Here is a 16,145-nt window from a genome sequence, read left to right on the forward strand (position 1 = left end):
CCTCCAGGGGAGACATGTCATGTTCATCACTGCCTCCTCCTCATCAAGTGGTCTGCTTTCTTCGGTTCTGTAACTTTTGCAGGTCAGTCTGGGCTGGGCTGAGCATGTGAAAACAACAACTGAGACTCTCATAGGTAAGTGCATTTCACTGCAAGTGTGTATATTTCTGGACAGTTTGACAGGCACTGAGAAATACTTGTTGAGAAGAATGTCAAGAATGTGTTCAGAAATACAGACTTCTTAGGTGCAAAACATACCAGTTTATTTAGTCCACTTAAATTTTTGCTTTGTAGTTATACCACTGGCATGTTAACAGCAGGATGTTTAGGCGTTTCTGACTTTTTGAACACGTCAACTATAACAACCAAAGAGTTAATGGGGAAACGTCTGAATTGGGGAAGAAAATTATAAAGAAGTCAGATTACCAAAATGGATGCAAACAACACTCACCAAGCACTGACAACTTTATGAGGGTAATCTGCCCCATCAGCTAACTAACTAGGTAACTTTCTAAAGTGAAAACAGCTTCTGGTTTGATATATGCATGTTCTAAAATTCTCAAACTACACTTGATAATGATCTTTTATGTTAATTTTCTTGCACTAAAATTGGCACAACGTGGTTGCTCCAATGCACAAAATGGCATGAAAGCATTGACTGAACGTCAGCTGCCAGTGTATTAGGGAGGCTGTACTGTTTTAGAGGTGCAGATTCAGCTTCAGCTTCATCTTGTTTACCAGCTCTTTCCTTGGAAGTGGAAAGGTTACCTGACAGGTGTTATTAGGACACAACACAGACAACTAATTCAACTGAATTACATTGTTGGGCATTGCGACAGCATAAAAGCCATAGTATTTTGGCAACCAAATAAAACAAAAAGACTTTAAAAGGAATATTTTTGATATTTTGGAAAGTTTGCTTTCTTGCACGCACCACTTTAGCTTAGCACTGCTAACAGCACAAAGACTGGAAACAGGGAAACAGCTAGCCTGGCTCGGTCAAAATGCACCTCCCAGTGCTTCTGAAGATTACTAATTATCGTGTTTTTGTGTTATCGTGTTAGTTTAATTCGTACAAAAAACACCAATATACTGGTTTACCAGTTGCAAGGCAACCAGTGAAGACCACAGGAAGTTTCTAGTCCCAGTCACGAAATTTTCAGACCTCAAGTCCATTGTTAAATGGCGAATTTTGTTTTTGTACCAGTTACAACATATTAATAATTACAGGTGCTGGTAGCGTTGCACAGAGCCAGGCTAGCTGTTCGCCCGGTTTCCTTTCTTTGTGCTAAGCAAAGCTAAGCTGCTGCTGGCTCCACAGACATAGCAGTAGTATCAATCTTCCCATCTATTTCACGACAAGAAATAATTAAGCGCATTTACCCAAATGTCGAATTATTCATTTGACAATGAAATGAACTATATTCTAGGAGTGTTGAAATTCATCATTGCATCTTTTGCATCGCAACGCGGACGTGGACAATTCTGCACCAATGCAGTGACAGACTCAGACTCTGCCATATATAGGAAGTGCCTTTTTTAAAAACAGATATAATACATAGAGAGAGTTCTTATATATCTGAACGCCAGAATGTTAATGAAAACCATGTGTAGCAATATATATTAATTTTGTGGAGGTGACACATCGTGATGCATCGTGATATTGAATCCATTAAAATTGTTATATTCTACTATATTCCATCATACAGTGTTTGTATTAGGTTTGTTATTGTTGGTATTATGCTTTGTAATGCAATACAATACAACAAAAGCAGCAAAGGGCTAAACCCACAGACTGTCACACCCAGTGCCATTTCATTTACTTTAGAGCACAATACCACAGTCAGCAGTAAATCACGTATAACTTGAAACACCACTCGTTAAAATAACTTAACACATTACAGTCTGTACACATTTAACACAATGAGACAGGTGCCCGTTTAAAAGTACTTTAAAAGTAGAACACAAAATAAAGGGAGAGGGACCTTGGTTTTTATCCTTTAGTTGCGTCGGTTTACAGAAAGCCTGACAGAGGGTTAACCTGTTAGTTATGCTGAACTTCCTAAGCCACCAGCAACACCCCATGTGTCAGACTCACTCTTGGCTAGAAAAACTACATGTAAAATCACTGCTTTACAACCAGGCCAGGAAACTACAATCCTCCCACTTTCTCTTGAAAAAGGGAACCTACCAAAACCAGCAATGTTATCTCAACAGTGCAGTTACAAGCAACAGGACTTACATCCTGGTGACACTGAACACAGGCAAACAAATGAAACGCTGTAAACCAAATTCAAGCATGCCCAATTGACTGTAAATGCTTCCACCTCACTAGGATGGATGCCAGACAGGAGACACTGAACATCCTGAACAAGATCTGGGTCAAGCTGCAGGGTCTGCCCAACGCCCACCCCATAGAGCTGGGAGCTTTCTTTGTCATCTTAACCTTCATCTGTGAGTCTCCTCCTCTCTCTATTATTGCTCATTTCATTTTCTTCAAATGTGTTTGTCATGTAGCATTAAAACGTTTCTACTGTAAAATGTCACGCTCACTACATGCTATACATTACAGTACATACTGTATCATAAGGCCTCTTTAAAAAAGTTTTTTAGGTTATGTGCTTATGTTATGTACAAAATCGAATAAAGGCTGATATATCATTATTGTATTTTTTTTTTTTAACTCTCAAATTTAGATATTGGATTTGTCCTCAAAAACTAGAATCAGTCCGGCTCTAGTAAAAAATAAAGAATGTTTAAGGCTTTATGATATTGTTTCTAAAATCTGCAAACTTCCAAAAGGACTTTTCTTACATGTATTTGTTTTTTTTTTTTAAAGAGTGAGCTGGTCACAATGCCGTTTCGATTTGCTCTTCCACAGTGGTTGTCCTGCTCATGACAGTGCTGACGTGCGTGACCTGCTGCTGTCGCAAAACCAAGACGAGGGGATTGAACATTTGAGCAAATGTGCTCGACGCAATGAAACATAACAGCAGATAGAAACATCAAGCTTTCTCTGCGGCTCTCAAGCATAATGTCATGGTCATATACTTAATAGATACTGAAGACCTTTTGGTGAGCGACGAAGCTTTATACAGGGTGTGTTTAGTAGCACTAAAGGAGCCTTTCCATTGAACAACAAAACACCTGACAAACACAGCGATGGATGTCCTGACAAACACACCTGCTAAAGCTGCCAGGTTTCCAGGACACTCTACAATCCGTGGAGCATTGCTGCGCTTTACAGGGCAACAACAATGCTTCTGACATGAGGAAACCCAAAGTAAATTGAATAATGCAGGAAAATAAATGAAACATGAGCTACAAAGATGTGTAGAATAATAATTTAAAAAAAACTGCAGTGAGTTGCACAGTGAGATATGAAGAGGAGAGCCAACTTGTTTTTTTTATGTAACTATGTGTCATTCTTAAGGAAGGACAATTGGCATTCCAAGTTCGGTATGATCCTCCTAGGGGAGTAGCTGTTTTCAAACCAGAAAGTGTTCCTTGACATAAGTCACAACAAAGCATAAAACAGAGATCAAGTCTGCCCTCTGCTGTACACAAACCAGAAAGAACTATGATTTAATTTGAAAGGCACAGCATGCTTGTAATGACAGTTATGTTTTAATGTATAAAGCTGCATGTTATATTATGTGTAAGGGGGGGAGACATTATGTATTGATGTGATACTTTGACTAAACTTTTGTACGCAATACACAAAATGGGACTTGCATGCGTGCAAGTAATGCTTTACTCACCATTCTTGAGCACAGTATGACACCATGGCATCAAAGTCTGTAATGGCTGTTTTGTCCGTCTGCTTTTCAGAGCCCCGTTTTGCCTATAGACAAAAAAATATGTTCACAAACCGGAGTTTCATGTGAGCTCTTTACATTTTGAGATCTCTGTTATTGTGCTGACCTGCTTGCGGGACACCTCCTGGCGGATGAGGAAGTTAATTTGCTCCTTATCTTTCGGGGAGTAGTATGTGCGACACGAGGAGGGCAGTCCATCTCTCCCAGCTCGCCCAGACTCTTGGTAGTAACTGGCCAGGGACTTTGCGAGGTTCCAGTGAGCTACAAACCTGCAGGATTAACAAAAACATCAGCACGGGGGAACTTAAAGTCTGTAGCCAATTACAAGTTACACAGCAAAACATTGTTGCATCACCTGACATTGGCCTTGTCTACTCCCATACCAAAGCTGATAGTGGCTACAATAACCAGAACTTTTCCCTGCATCCACTCATTCTGGGCCTCTGTGCGATCCCCTGCCTTCAGACCTGCAGTATAAAGAGCAGAAGTCAAGCATTTGAACCCAAATATTGTGTTCTCTAACCCCAGACATACATGGAGGAAAAACAGTCTGACCTGCATGATACGGTTTGGCCAAGACTCCAAGCTTGGTCAGCTGGTGAGCCACTGTTTCACAGCCTTCCCTGGTCCGACAGTACACAATCCCACAACCCTGTTCAGAAACATTACATAGGTTAAAGAAACCAGGGTTCTGATTCTCATGTTCGAGGGAAAAACATCAGCTAATATGGGCTCATCACAGTCTAACACAGCCCTCTTACAGGTGTTACGCAAACAGGAGTGTTATGCTACAGTAAACAAATAAAATAAATTTAGGGTGGTACTTTCTATGGAGGAACCAATATTGATATTTGAGAGAGTTAGAAAATAGAAATAGAATGAGAGTAGTAAGGACAAACAACTGCTTGGCGTGGTCATTTCACTAGTTCAAAAGAAAATGTCAGTGCTCTGCATTGACCATGGAAAAAGAATACATTTGCCCACTGCAACGTTCAGTTTCTTTTTTTTTGTTGCAATAGTACACATGAGATTGGCCGGCGGAATGGGCGGCACTCTGACTACCCTGCAATGTTGATTTGAATGAGAATGTCCGTTCTACTCTCATTCTATTTCTATGGTTTAGAATGACATATCAACACACATACCATAAACAAACATTTTAATAAGGATCTTTTAAACTTTGTTTTCATAAAACTTTGAATATGGTTCATTTTATCCATCCTAAATACATCTTTGACATTTGTGTACTGCCATTTCTTATTGCTTATCAACCGGTGGGCTCGATATGTTAAATGCATTAGGCTCCGCTTTGAACACATTATCTAAAATACCCTGCAAAATTTATATAAGAGAAATTTAAGGGCTCAGATGTAAAACCAGTCAAAATTACATTATGTGATTATGTGCAAAACCCATTAAAGGCGGATATATCATTATTATGATTATCATGTTAACTCTTAAACGTGCTGTATATATTGGTATTGTCCTCAAAACCCTAGTATCAGTCTACTCTAGTAAAAATAAAGAATGTTTAATGCTTTTTGATTTTTTTTCTTAAATCTTCAAAAGACTTTTCTTACATGTATAACACATAGGGGTGAGGAAAAATAATCAATACAGCATAGTATCGCAAGATTTTCAGTGGCAATACTGTATCGATACACAGGCACCGAGTATACATTTTTTTATAATATATGTGTTGGTCAGTTTGTCGCATTAACAATCCCATTTTGCAGCAATAAAGGTGAAGTGATATTAACAAACAGAGAAATGGATCTTTTTAGATAAAACAGATGTTGACAAAGTTTCCTTTTGGGGACATCATTTGAAATTGGGAAAAATTAGAAGTTGGAAAAAAGGTTATAAATTGCAATATATCGCAGAATATTGCAATATGTTAAAAATTGCAATAATACCGTATCGTGGCATAAGTATCGTGATGGTATCGTATCGGGAGGCGTTTGGTTATTCAAACCCCTAATAACACAGAGAAATCGTTCTGTGAAAACTTTAGGCTAAGCAGCTCTATTCTGTTTCGATATTTCTATGTGTCCTTTCAAATGAACTGTTCTTTGCACGACTCTCCAACATGGCTTCAATATACTGTACACTGCCGTTCAAACGTTTGGGATCAGCTGTGATAGTGGTTTAAAAATAGCTTTTTTAACAAAACTAAAATAAATACAGTATAATTCATATTCCAAATGTATTATTTACATTTGAAATAGTTTTGGCCCCAAAAGAAGAACACTAATTAAATTTCCATTTAGTTGATGTTCCCACAGTGTTGCATGTCAGGGAAAAAATACTGTACAAAAACTTTGATTCTGAACTTGTTTTTCAGTACAGATAATCTTAAGTGACCCTAGATCTGAAATGAACCACAACGATGCGATTGGGCTCTAAATATGTTTTTCTTTGGGCCCTCTGCAGTCTACTCAGTGGTCAGACTGAATAGGTTTACACTGTGATTTGTCAGCCAATATGGTTCATCTGATATCCCAGCTGATATTTATGGTGATCTATCATTTAGAGAAAAATGAGATCCCAACCTGTCCATTAGAGCCTTTGTCCAGTGCCAGTGCCTGCTGAATGAAGGCATAGAGGTGGACGTAAGGGTTTGGCAGCAGCTCCCTGAAGATCACATCATAGTATAAGTTACTGCGGAACACAGGTGAAACAAAAGACAGTGGCGAGCGCAGTCTCAGGGATTGAACAATGTCCTCTTGTACATTCTTGGGTGCTGTCGCTGTCAGGGCCAAACAGGGAACCCCTGGCAAGCGACCACGCAGCTCTCCCAGTTTGAGGTAGTCTGGCCTGAAGTCGTGTCCCCACTGTGAGACACAGTGAGCCTCGTCCACAGCCAGGTAAGATAGTAGGCCGCGGGAGCACAGGCCCGTCAGGCAGGGCTGGAATGTGGGCGAGGCCACCATCTCTGGAGTGATGTAGAGCATCTTCAGCTTGGGGCTGCTGCTCCCTAGGTCAGCCAGGATCAGACGGCGCTCGCCTACTGGGAGCTTGGAGTTGATGGAGCAGGCAGGGATGTTCAGACTTTTCAAGCGGTCCACTTGGTCCTGGGAAGAAACACAGGAAGGGATAAACACCTAATTGGTAGTGCACACAAGGGTTTGCATTGAAGCAGTCCAATCAGAAACAGACACGGACCTGAATGAGAGCGATTAGCGGGGATATGACCAGAGTAATGCCCTCGGCCAAGACAGCAGGCAGCTGGTAGCAGAGGGACTTTCCTGCTCCAGTGGGCATGCACACAAACACATCCCTGTCACCTGCGGGAAGACAACACCTATCACCACAGTGCCACACATGAATCGCTCTCTGACAACACTCTATGTGAGAGATAATTCAAACTCAGCCTCATATTTAAAAATGAACGACAACGTCAGTTGAGTTGCTTGTTGCTAAGAGAGCCAGCTAACGTCTGCTAACGTTAGTTAGCATTGAAACTAACACAGCAGATACATTGTTCGCACTGTTCGCTGACTTACCTTTAAGGACGGCTTTTACAACATCTTCCTGTAGCTTAGACCGAAAGTTGTCGAACCCAAAGTGGGTTTTTAAAGCCTGTTTTGAAGTTGTTGTCATCGTTTGTCTCTCTGTAAATAAATCATATAAGCGTCTCTGGTGTCGTCGCAAACTGATGACATCACTATAGTCGCAAAGAAAACTGAAAATAAAGTTTTTTTAAATTCTGTGTTAAGTGATTCCATGTTATTTATTTATATAGTCTATACTAAGTGTTGTTTTATATTTGTAGTATTGTGGTGGAAAGAGTTGCCGCGTGCGTTTTTATATTTTGCCAGTTAGAATTAGAGCTCTCTGATTGGTCGAGTGGTACACGGCTTTCAGCTAATCACAGCTGCTGGCCAAAAGTATATGGACAACCTGTGTGCTCAGATCCTTTACTGAAGTAAAAGTAGAATACCACAGTATAGATAATACTCTGTTGCACTTGCAAGTTAAAGTTCTGCAGAAGTGTTAGCATGAACACACCTAATGTACCACATTAAAATAAGTCGGTATGCAGAATGGCCCATTTCAGAATAATGTAAATTACAATATTGTATAACAAGAATGGATGAATTAATTTGTATTTTACTTTAATGTTGCAGTTGGTAAAGTTGGGGCTAATTATAACGTATACTACATATAAATACATATGATTTTGAATTGGGCTAAGGTGCTGTTTTTATCATACTCTGCTCCTCAGCCTTGATCTACCGCTATGATCATTATCACTAACCCTCCTGTTGTCCTCAGATCAAATTTGACCCATTTTCAAAAGGTTTCTATATAAAATTTTTTTTACTAAATTGTCAAAAAAAAGTAACGTGGATGGTCCCATACAACGCTCTTCACAAGTAAAATAAATGATCAGTTCACTGCTTTCATTGAATTTTGGTGTATAATTTAATGTTATAGCATTTGAAAAAAAAAATGAAACAATGTTGAGTAAAAATGTTGAGAAAAAATGTTTTAAAATGTGGTAAAGAAGCAATTAAAGTGCAGATGAAATCGACAAAGACATCGTAAAAGCTTGAAAAGCGTACGGAAGTGTTAAAATAAGTGACAAAAGTGTCAAAAAACAATGCCATAATGACGACCAAAACAAAAAAAGGTTTTAATTATAAATTTTGACCCAGAAAAATTAAAGTTACATGGTCGACAACAAGACAATACATGAGTTCAGTCGCTTCTTTATGTGCTTGAAATATTTAGTAAATATCCCAAATGCCTATTTACCCAAGACACTGATCTATCAGGGACTGGGTTTGTCCCACACACTTCAGCTCTCAAATCAGAATTCTCTTTCTAATTAAATATTCATCTTATTTTTTTACTGTGCACTCTTCCTGTACCTTTTTGTGACTGTATGTAAATCACTTATTATGTCAAATGTACTAATAAACAGACCAAATAGTAAGACATGGATTTGGTTTATTTATCATTCACAGAAATGCATTCTTACTGCAGGGTTAATATTGCACAATACATTACATTATTACTATAGGTTTCCTTTCAAATATATGAAAATACATTATGTGTGTGAGCGATGAGTAGCACTGTAACTCTATAGTGAGGAAGTGGTTGCAACGATCACATTAAAGCAGCAGCAGCAGCAGCATAGAGGGTGGTCACAAAGTGGAGCTATTCAATAGCACAATGATCAGGATCTCTGATTCCTCCCAGTGGTTATTATATAACCATTTGGTATATATTATTATGATATCTACTGGCTTTTAAAGGAAGAGGGGAGAGGAGGAAGCTCAACCCCAGAGGCAGGGCGTGGGGCAGAGACATTGGGTCTTAGCCGCTGGAGACTTGATCACCAGATCCTTGGCGATCTCCACTGTCCCAAACAAGGGGAAAAGCTTCTCATCGAAGCTCTCGTTGTAGGTGTAAATGTGGAAGTGTTTGTCCACGTCATAGAAAGACAGCTGGCCGTGGTCGTAGTCGAGGTAGATGCCCACCTTGCGGGGGATGAGGCCGGCCGGCAGGGCGGTGAATGGCACCGTCAGCGCCTTCAGCTCAGTGCCCCTCTCCAGTCGCAGGCTCAGGTAACCCGTGTCCGTGTTCAGGGACTTGAAGCCTTTCCTCAGGGCCGATTCTTTGGCCACGCCCAGCCTCCAGTCCCGCTCTCCCACGTCCACCTCCCAGTAGTGGCGGCCCGAGCTGAAGCCCTCCACCCCGACAGCACACCACCAGCCGTCGAAGCGTTGGTGGTAGTTGGGAACTTCCTTCCGCTCAAAGCCACAGCGCATCTTCTTCTCATCAGTGATGAGCAGATCAGGGTTGGCTGTGTCCAGATCCAGAGTCACCTCCACTAGAGGGAAAAGTAACACGGTTTAAATTACGGGACAGGTTCGGTAGAGATCATACTGATTAATAATTTGATCAAATGAAAGCTGTACCTGAAGCATCTGAGACCCAATCCCACACTGCAAAAAACAGAAGGCTTTAGTAGTAAGACATGTCTGTCTGACAATATAAATGCAATGCAAAATGTTGCAAACCTGGTTTTACAGAATAAGAGCTGTGTTGTCAGTAGTTATTTGCTCTTCAACAGTGTTACAGGTCCAAACAGAGGATACTGTAACAACGAGAAGCTTAAGGAAAAGGAGTGCTTGTCAGCACTGAATTTCTTTAGTTTATGCAACGTTTAGGCCTTAGCAGGAAAAAATATCCATATGAACAAAAATGCGTATCTATCTACAGACAAAAGATGATATCCCCAAACTATTTACTTAAAATCCTACAATTAAAGTCCTCTCTTTGGATCATTGGTGTGTTGATCTCCTAATTGCAGATGAAGCTGCCATTTTTCTTTTGTCATATAGATCAGGGATCTTCAACAGAAGGGTCTGGGACACCTAGCAGGTCTTCAGAGTCACTGCAGGGGGGGCCTCCAAGTTATTGTTTAAAAAAAATTCAAAAGTCTTAACATGAATCCAACATATTATGAGCAAACATAAATCCCCACTGCTTCCTGGCCTATAGGTAAGGTATTAGTTACTATAAGGTCATCCACAGTTTATCCTAAGGATTCACTGTGCCAGTGTATGTATGTTTAAAATTAAAACATGATTTATAAAATTGTGCCAACAATTACTAGGCTATTTAAATAGTTTAGTATTCTGTGCAAAAAAATTATGTGTAAAGGCTTTAGGGCGCTCTACATGTTACTGAAGGCACAGTTGAATATGCAACTCCATTTTATAAAATACATGTAGTTTGTGGACCCAGCTCTTTCAGTTGAGGGGTCCTTGGATCAAAAAAGCGTTGAAGAACCCTGATGTAGATTAAATCGATGCATCTACAAACATATTAACATTTTGGAAGATTGAAAACTTCAGCCTTCTTTATTTTTTGTATTCTGGTGTCCTACACCTGTACCCCACTGGAGTTGCATGTGTACACTATGCATCTCCTTTGCTTCAAACCTAATAATGAGCCTTGTGGATAATCATGTATTTTAATGGTGCAAAACTACAATTAAATGTATTTTTGCCAATCAACAATGATGGTCTATACAAGAGCACTACCATATTGATTACATTACCGAGCAGTCAGAATGTAACTTGAAACCAGTGAAGCGGTTTAATGTTGTGGTTTTAAACGCATGGTGATATACAGTACATCACTCACCTGGTTGAGGAATGTAGGATATGGCACCTGGATGGATACAGTAACAGACTCGTAAAAAAATTGAAATCTTTGATATTGAATGGAATTGATATTTAACAAACTTTAACTTGATTCAGTTTTGATTTACAAACCAATCTTTTGAGTCCTCTGCTTCCACATGAGCCACTGCTGCGGTATGGTATCCTGCGAGAACACATCAAAAAGGTTTGTATTACACCTGCACAATAAACACAAGGTAGTTAAGCATCCTCTGTGAACGGTTACATGGACTTCTACCTTATCCGGGCGCTGCACAATTAAAGTCCAAAAAACCAGCTCCATAGCCGTCAGCAGATTGGGCGCGCGGCCCCAGCGCCAGGCTGACTGCAGGTCCTCCAGAGCCTTCGCAACAGGTTCCCCAGGCCACACACTTTGCTGCAAGATGATCGATATGAAAACAATGTGTCTATTGATTAAACAGAGTCAGGTGAGCATGAAATGTTTTTTGGTATATTCGGACTTCCCACCTCAGGCTGAGCTCTCACGTCCTTGATCCAGTTGAGGATCACAGTTTTGGCCTGAAGCATGTCCTGCTCATTAATCATGTCCGGCTGTTTGACCTCGTCCATCTCTGGCCAACCATCTGTCTGCAAGGGCCGCTTCTGCACACAGAAACATACAAACCTTCAGTGGTAAAACCTCTCTGTAGAGGTAGTCTGTCCCTATCACTCTCCCTCTGGAAATGGCTGGTTTTCTCACGTAAGCACCTTGCTCTCTAACATGGAGGCCCACTGTAGAATGAAGACCCTGCAGAGAGAGGCTGGCCAGATGTCATCAAGGTTCCAGATGTGCTCCAGGACTGATGACCTCTGCAGAGGCAAAACAGAGCGACAAGAGAGGAAAACATGGGGTGATAGACTGAGATGTAAAGACAAAACCTATAACATATTAAGTCTGACAAAATCATTTGAGTTTTCATGAGTGAATTGTTACCTGGCACACTCGGCGTAAATCTCGAGCCAGATCCACAATAAAAAGCTGATCCTCATCCAAAGGCTCCCTCTTCTCATTCTTCGCTCTCTTGTGAGATTCCTGTGGAAAAGAAATAACGTAAAATAAAAAAGAGTTTCTGTGGGAAAGTGCTTGGAAAGTGAAGAGTTCCCAGCAAAAAAAGAACATTTGGAGGACATTAGTGCTGCTTTACAAGTTCCTTAGAAAGTAATAAGGTCAAATTAGAAAGGAGGGGGTCACTCAGCCTGATCAAAATGCACATCATGGCTGTGTTTCTGTCAGCAGAAAAGAAAAGCACCCCTTCCTTTCAGACTCCCACAGCAGCTCTCTCTTGTTGAATTAAATCCGGAAAGGAGAAATGCATGCAGGCACGTAATACTAAAAAATTCTGCTTAAGAAGCAAGGTGACCCAAAAAAAACAGGCTTACACATTAAACAGACATTGTTTTGGTTTATCTTCTTTTTTTTTTTCATAGAGTAAACCATGTTACCTTTATCTTGGCCGTGAGGTTTTTGGCCGGCTCAACCATGAAGTGAAAACACTGCATCATCTTGGCTGGTCTGTAACAAGAATCCTTTAGTGAAAAAACAAAAAATAAATAAATTGTAAATGTTAGTTTGGAAAATGATTTCACAGCAAAAAAAAAATGTTTCCCTCTTGTAGCCTGGACACTCGAACAAAGGACATTGGAAGTTACATGGTTATATCTGAAATCAGCAGTGGTGGAATGTAACTAAATGCAATTTCTCAAATAGTAACAATAAAAACAATTTTTGACATTCTTGTACTTTGCTTGAGTATTTTCATTTTATGTTGTTTTATATTCCTACATTTCAGAGAGACATTTTGTACTTTTTACCCCACTACATTTATTTTATACTTTTAGGATGAAACATATATTGTATTTCTATATAACATATGATGCAGTCACAGAAATAAAATGAAGGCAGTACTATAATAGCCAGTAGTATACAAATGACCTTGACCCTGGTCTTTAGTGAGCCTGTAAACTGGGACACTGCTAATGTTTACTTCCAAAACACCAGCATGTGATGCAAATCATTTAACACGTGATGGAAAGATAATTCCAGTGTGATCAGCTTATTAAAAATGAGGGATGTTGCATCCTCGGCTTCAGCAGGCATTATTAAACACGTAAAGTTAATCAAGTCATTATCTCTGGAGAGGGATGAGGAATGGGTCCAACAGGAAGTCTTTCGGGAGGTCATATTCAAGGCCAGAACACATAAGTGATCGTTAACTGGAGCAGAATCGAGCGATCTGAACAGGCAGTCCGAAACTTGACTGGCCCTGCACACTTCCAGCTGCCAGTCTGAGTTTGTACATTATTAAGTTCTCTCTTTTCTGTCTTCCTCACTTACTTTCTCTCCATCGTCATCTGCAGAAAAATGCATGAGCTCAGTCTGTGTCTGGTTGGCACTAAAGCCATGGGGATGCAATTTTAAACAGGTTTACATGCAGACCCAGACTGAGGAGGATGTGGATGAATGCAATGCCAAAAATAAATCCTAACTGTACTTACACTTTACCCCATTTAGTTAATCAACACTAGTGTTTAATTACAGTTTCACTAATTAAACAGTCATAGACAGGTCGGGTTTGGCTATGAATAAAGTTATGCAGGTTCTTTTTTTTTTTCAATCAGCGCAGTCAAGCTCCACAAAGCTGCAGCACTCAGGTATGAGTACGGTACCTGTGTATGTGGTTCATACTGTATGTCTTGTTCCTTTAATGTGCAGTAATTCATACTGAGCTAAGGCGAAATATATTACACTATTACATTTTTGCAAATATTGCCCTATTTAATTGCAGCAACTGAAATCAAGCTAAGGCAAATGAAAAGAAGTGCTCCGTCAAAGGGTTATCATTGTCTTGGGACAACATGACCATGCAGTTTTTGCAGAGCGACCCAGTTAGAGGCCATCTGATGACTGCGCAGGAGGTAACTACTGTATGACTTTGCGGCAAATCTGGATTATATCTGCACTTAGACTCCTTATGCACGTTTTAAAATATGATTTATTTGCCGCTCAGCACGCAACAGAATGAAATGTTACATAGCCTAAATGCATGCAAGTTATGTCATATAACTGCAGTGCGTCCTGAACACAACATCCCACATAAGACAAGGTTGATGTTAACGCGCAAATAATACACGAACCTACCTTTGTCCTTACAGGTTTGGTAAAGAAGTTTTCTTCTTCTCTTGCCTTAAGAGCGAGCAGCCGTCCGTGTCTGGAGGAAGTGTGCTGCAGTGTCTGACCTTGTTTACACACATGCCAGACTGACGGTCGGCTGTTCGAGCAGGTTCGGTTTTCTCCGTCAGTGACGAACGAGGTGCCCCGTTGGACCAAGCGCGCTGCCATATTTGGAAGGTAATTATGACGCTGACGCTGACCATACTGACGCAGGTTTAGATTTTGGAGAAATGTAAAGTAAATAGGCTACACTTGCTCTAGTGCTGTACTTATGTATATTTTTGAGGTACTTGTACTTAACTATTTATTCTCCACTTCTTGCTACTTTGTTGTTTTCCTCCATTGCGTAAGAGGAAACCATTGTACCTTTTACCCCACTACATCAATTCATATTCACTTTGCATATTTTATACAAAGCATATGATCACTCACTTTATAAAATCTAATGCAAGGTGACAGATTCAGACACAGTACATATACAACATTAAAATGTTTCTTATATTTTTATACATCAGTAATAACTCTAAAATATATAATAATATAACTCAGGGGCCATGCTCATGCATAACAATATTCCAAAGTAATATTTTCAGTGCAGGACTTTTGCTTGTAACGGAGAATTATTACAATGTTGTAGGCTACTGGGACCAGAATACTACCAATAATAAGAGTGAGACTTAAACTTGTGATGGTATTTTAAATTTAAGCCTGATACATGTTCAAAGTGTTATTAATGTATACTGCTGCCCCCTCTGGCTTAATGCTCATAGACCTGGTGTGTAAAATAGCAATAACACAGGGAATATTGTAGGTTTGCTGCTTATTTCTAATTGAAAAGTTAGGCTCATATAATTACTGCTGTGACTTAATGGGATTGAAACAGGTCAACAGTAATAGCGTTTTGACACAAGATTTTAAAAAAAAGGAAAACATTTGACCTCAAAGATAGGAGCAAAACTTTTTAAAATTTGAAAATAAACTTTGAAAATGAGGCTCATTAGATCTTCAGAACATACACTCACCTGTAGGATTATTAGGAACACCAAACTAATACTGTGTTTGACCCCCTTTCGCCTTAAAAACTGCCTTAATTCTACGTGGCATTGATTCAACAAGGTGCTGAAAGCATTCTTTAGAAATGTTGGCCCATATTGATAGGATAGCATCTTGCAGTTGATGGAGATTTGTGGGATGCACATCCAGGGCAAGAAGCTCCCGTTCCACCACATCCCAAAGATGCTCTATTGGGTTGAGATCTGGTGACATTTTAGTACAGTGAACTCATTGTCATGTTCAAGAAACAAATTTGAAATGATTCAAGCTTTGTGACATGGTGCATTATCCTGCTGGAAGTAGCCATCAGAAGATGGGTACATGGTGGCCATAAAGGGATGGACATGGTCAGAAACAATGCTCTGGTAGGCCGTGGCATTTAAACGATGCCCAATTGGCACTAAGGGGCCTTAAGTGTGCCAAGAAATCATCCCCCACACCATTACACCAGCACCACCAGCCTGCACAGTGGTAACAAGGCATGATGAATCCATTTTCTCATTCTGTTTAGGCCCAATTCTGACTCTACCATCTGAATGTCTCAACAGAAATCGAGACTCATCAGGAACAGGCCAACATTTTTTCAGTCTCAACTGTCCAATTTTTGTGAGCTCTTGCAAATTGTAGCTTCTTTTGTCCTATTGTAGTGGAGATCAGTGGTACCCGGTGGGGTCTTCTGTGTTGTAGCCCATCCGCCTCAAGGTTGTGTGGTGTTGTGGCTTCACAATGCTTTGCTGCATACCTCGGTTGTAATGAGTGGTTGTTTCAGTCAAAGTTGCTCTTCTATCATGAATCAGTAGGCCATTCTCCTCTGACCTCTAGCATCAACAAGGCATTTTCCACAGGACTGCCGCATAATGAGTGTTTTTCCCTTTTCACACCATTCTTTGTAAACCCTAGA

The 16,145-nt window shown here is 40.1% G+C and overlaps 2 protein-coding genes and 1 long non-coding RNA gene across 5 annotated transcripts in view; 1 reads left to right on the plus strand and 2 right to left on the minus strand.

The window, feature by feature from the left end:
* On the plus strand, nucleotides 1-3,735 carry LOC116703468 (uncharacterized). The gene is made up of 3 exons (XR_004335443.1): nucleotides 1-134; nucleotides 2,335-2,453; nucleotides 2,881-3,735. It is a non-coding gene; the product is annotated as an uncharacterized LOC116703468 (long non-coding RNA).
* recql5 (RecQ helicase-like 5) overlaps nucleotides 1-7,598 on the minus strand; it is a 15,898-nt gene extending 8,300 nt beyond the window's left edge. For all 3 annotated transcript variants that reach the window (XM_032538215.1, XM_032538214.1, XM_032538213.1), the window contains exons 1-7: nucleotides 7,324-7,598; nucleotides 6,983-7,104; nucleotides 6,370-6,891; nucleotides 4,373-4,469; nucleotides 4,173-4,284; nucleotides 3,924-4,086; nucleotides 3,761-3,843 (exon numbers count right to left, since the gene is read on the minus strand). In XM_032538215.1, coding sequence (XP_032394106.1) covers nucleotides 3,761-3,843; nucleotides 3,924-4,086; nucleotides 4,173-4,284; nucleotides 4,373-4,469; nucleotides 6,370-6,891; nucleotides 6,983-7,104; nucleotides 7,324-7,420 — 1,196 coding nt within the window. In that variant the 5' untranslated portion in view covers nucleotides 7,421-7,598. The remainder of the gene's footprint in view (nucleotides 1-3,760; nucleotides 3,844-3,923; nucleotides 4,087-4,172; nucleotides 4,285-4,372; nucleotides 4,470-6,369; nucleotides 6,892-6,982; nucleotides 7,105-7,323) is intronic.
* A 1,158-nt stretch (nucleotides 7,599-8,756) lies between these two features.
* Nucleotides 8,757-14,366, minus strand: si:ch211-120g10.1 (E3 ubiquitin-protein ligase TRIM22). Its single transcript, XM_032538222.1, has 10 exons — nucleotides 14,159-14,366; nucleotides 12,463-12,546; nucleotides 11,954-12,052; nucleotides 11,728-11,829; nucleotides 11,488-11,622; nucleotides 11,258-11,395; nucleotides 11,113-11,164; nucleotides 10,982-11,008; nucleotides 9,748-9,774; nucleotides 8,757-9,659 (listed from the first exon to the last, which is right to left on the minus strand). Exons 1-10 carry the CDS (start codon nucleotides 14,357-14,359, stop codon nucleotides 9,103-9,105), a joined length of 1,422 nt encoding a protein of 473 aa, XP_032394113.1. The 5' UTR covers nucleotides 14,360-14,366; the 3' UTR covers nucleotides 8,757-9,102.
* Between the last annotated feature and the right edge of the window lie 1,779 nt (nucleotides 14,367-16,145).

Source organism: Etheostoma spectabile, chromosome 15 (genome assembly GCF_008692095.1).
Source record: "Etheostoma spectabile isolate EspeVRDwgs_2016 chromosome 15, UIUC_Espe_1.0, whole genome shotgun sequence".
NCBI classification, from domain to species: Eukaryota; Metazoa; Chordata; class Actinopteri; order Perciformes; family Percidae; genus Etheostoma; species Etheostoma spectabile.

What these genes read in the sequence shown, in the direction of transcription:
- si:ch211-120g10.1 (XM_032538222.1), bottom strand. Translation starts at nt 14,359, where the DNA reads ATGGCAGCGCGCTTGGTCCAACGGGGCACCTCGTTCGTCACTGACGGA. An exon ending in TTGTGCAGCGCCCGGATAAG is followed by an intron (nt 11,165 to 11,257) that starts GTAGAAGTCCAT and finishes GTGTTCTCGCAG; the next exon opens with GATACCATACCGCAGCAGTG. An exon ending in TTGGGTCTCAGATGCTTCAG is followed by an intron (nt 9,660 to 9,747) that starts GTACAGCTTTCA and finishes TTTTCCCTCTAG; the next exon opens with TGGAGGTGACTCTGGATCTG.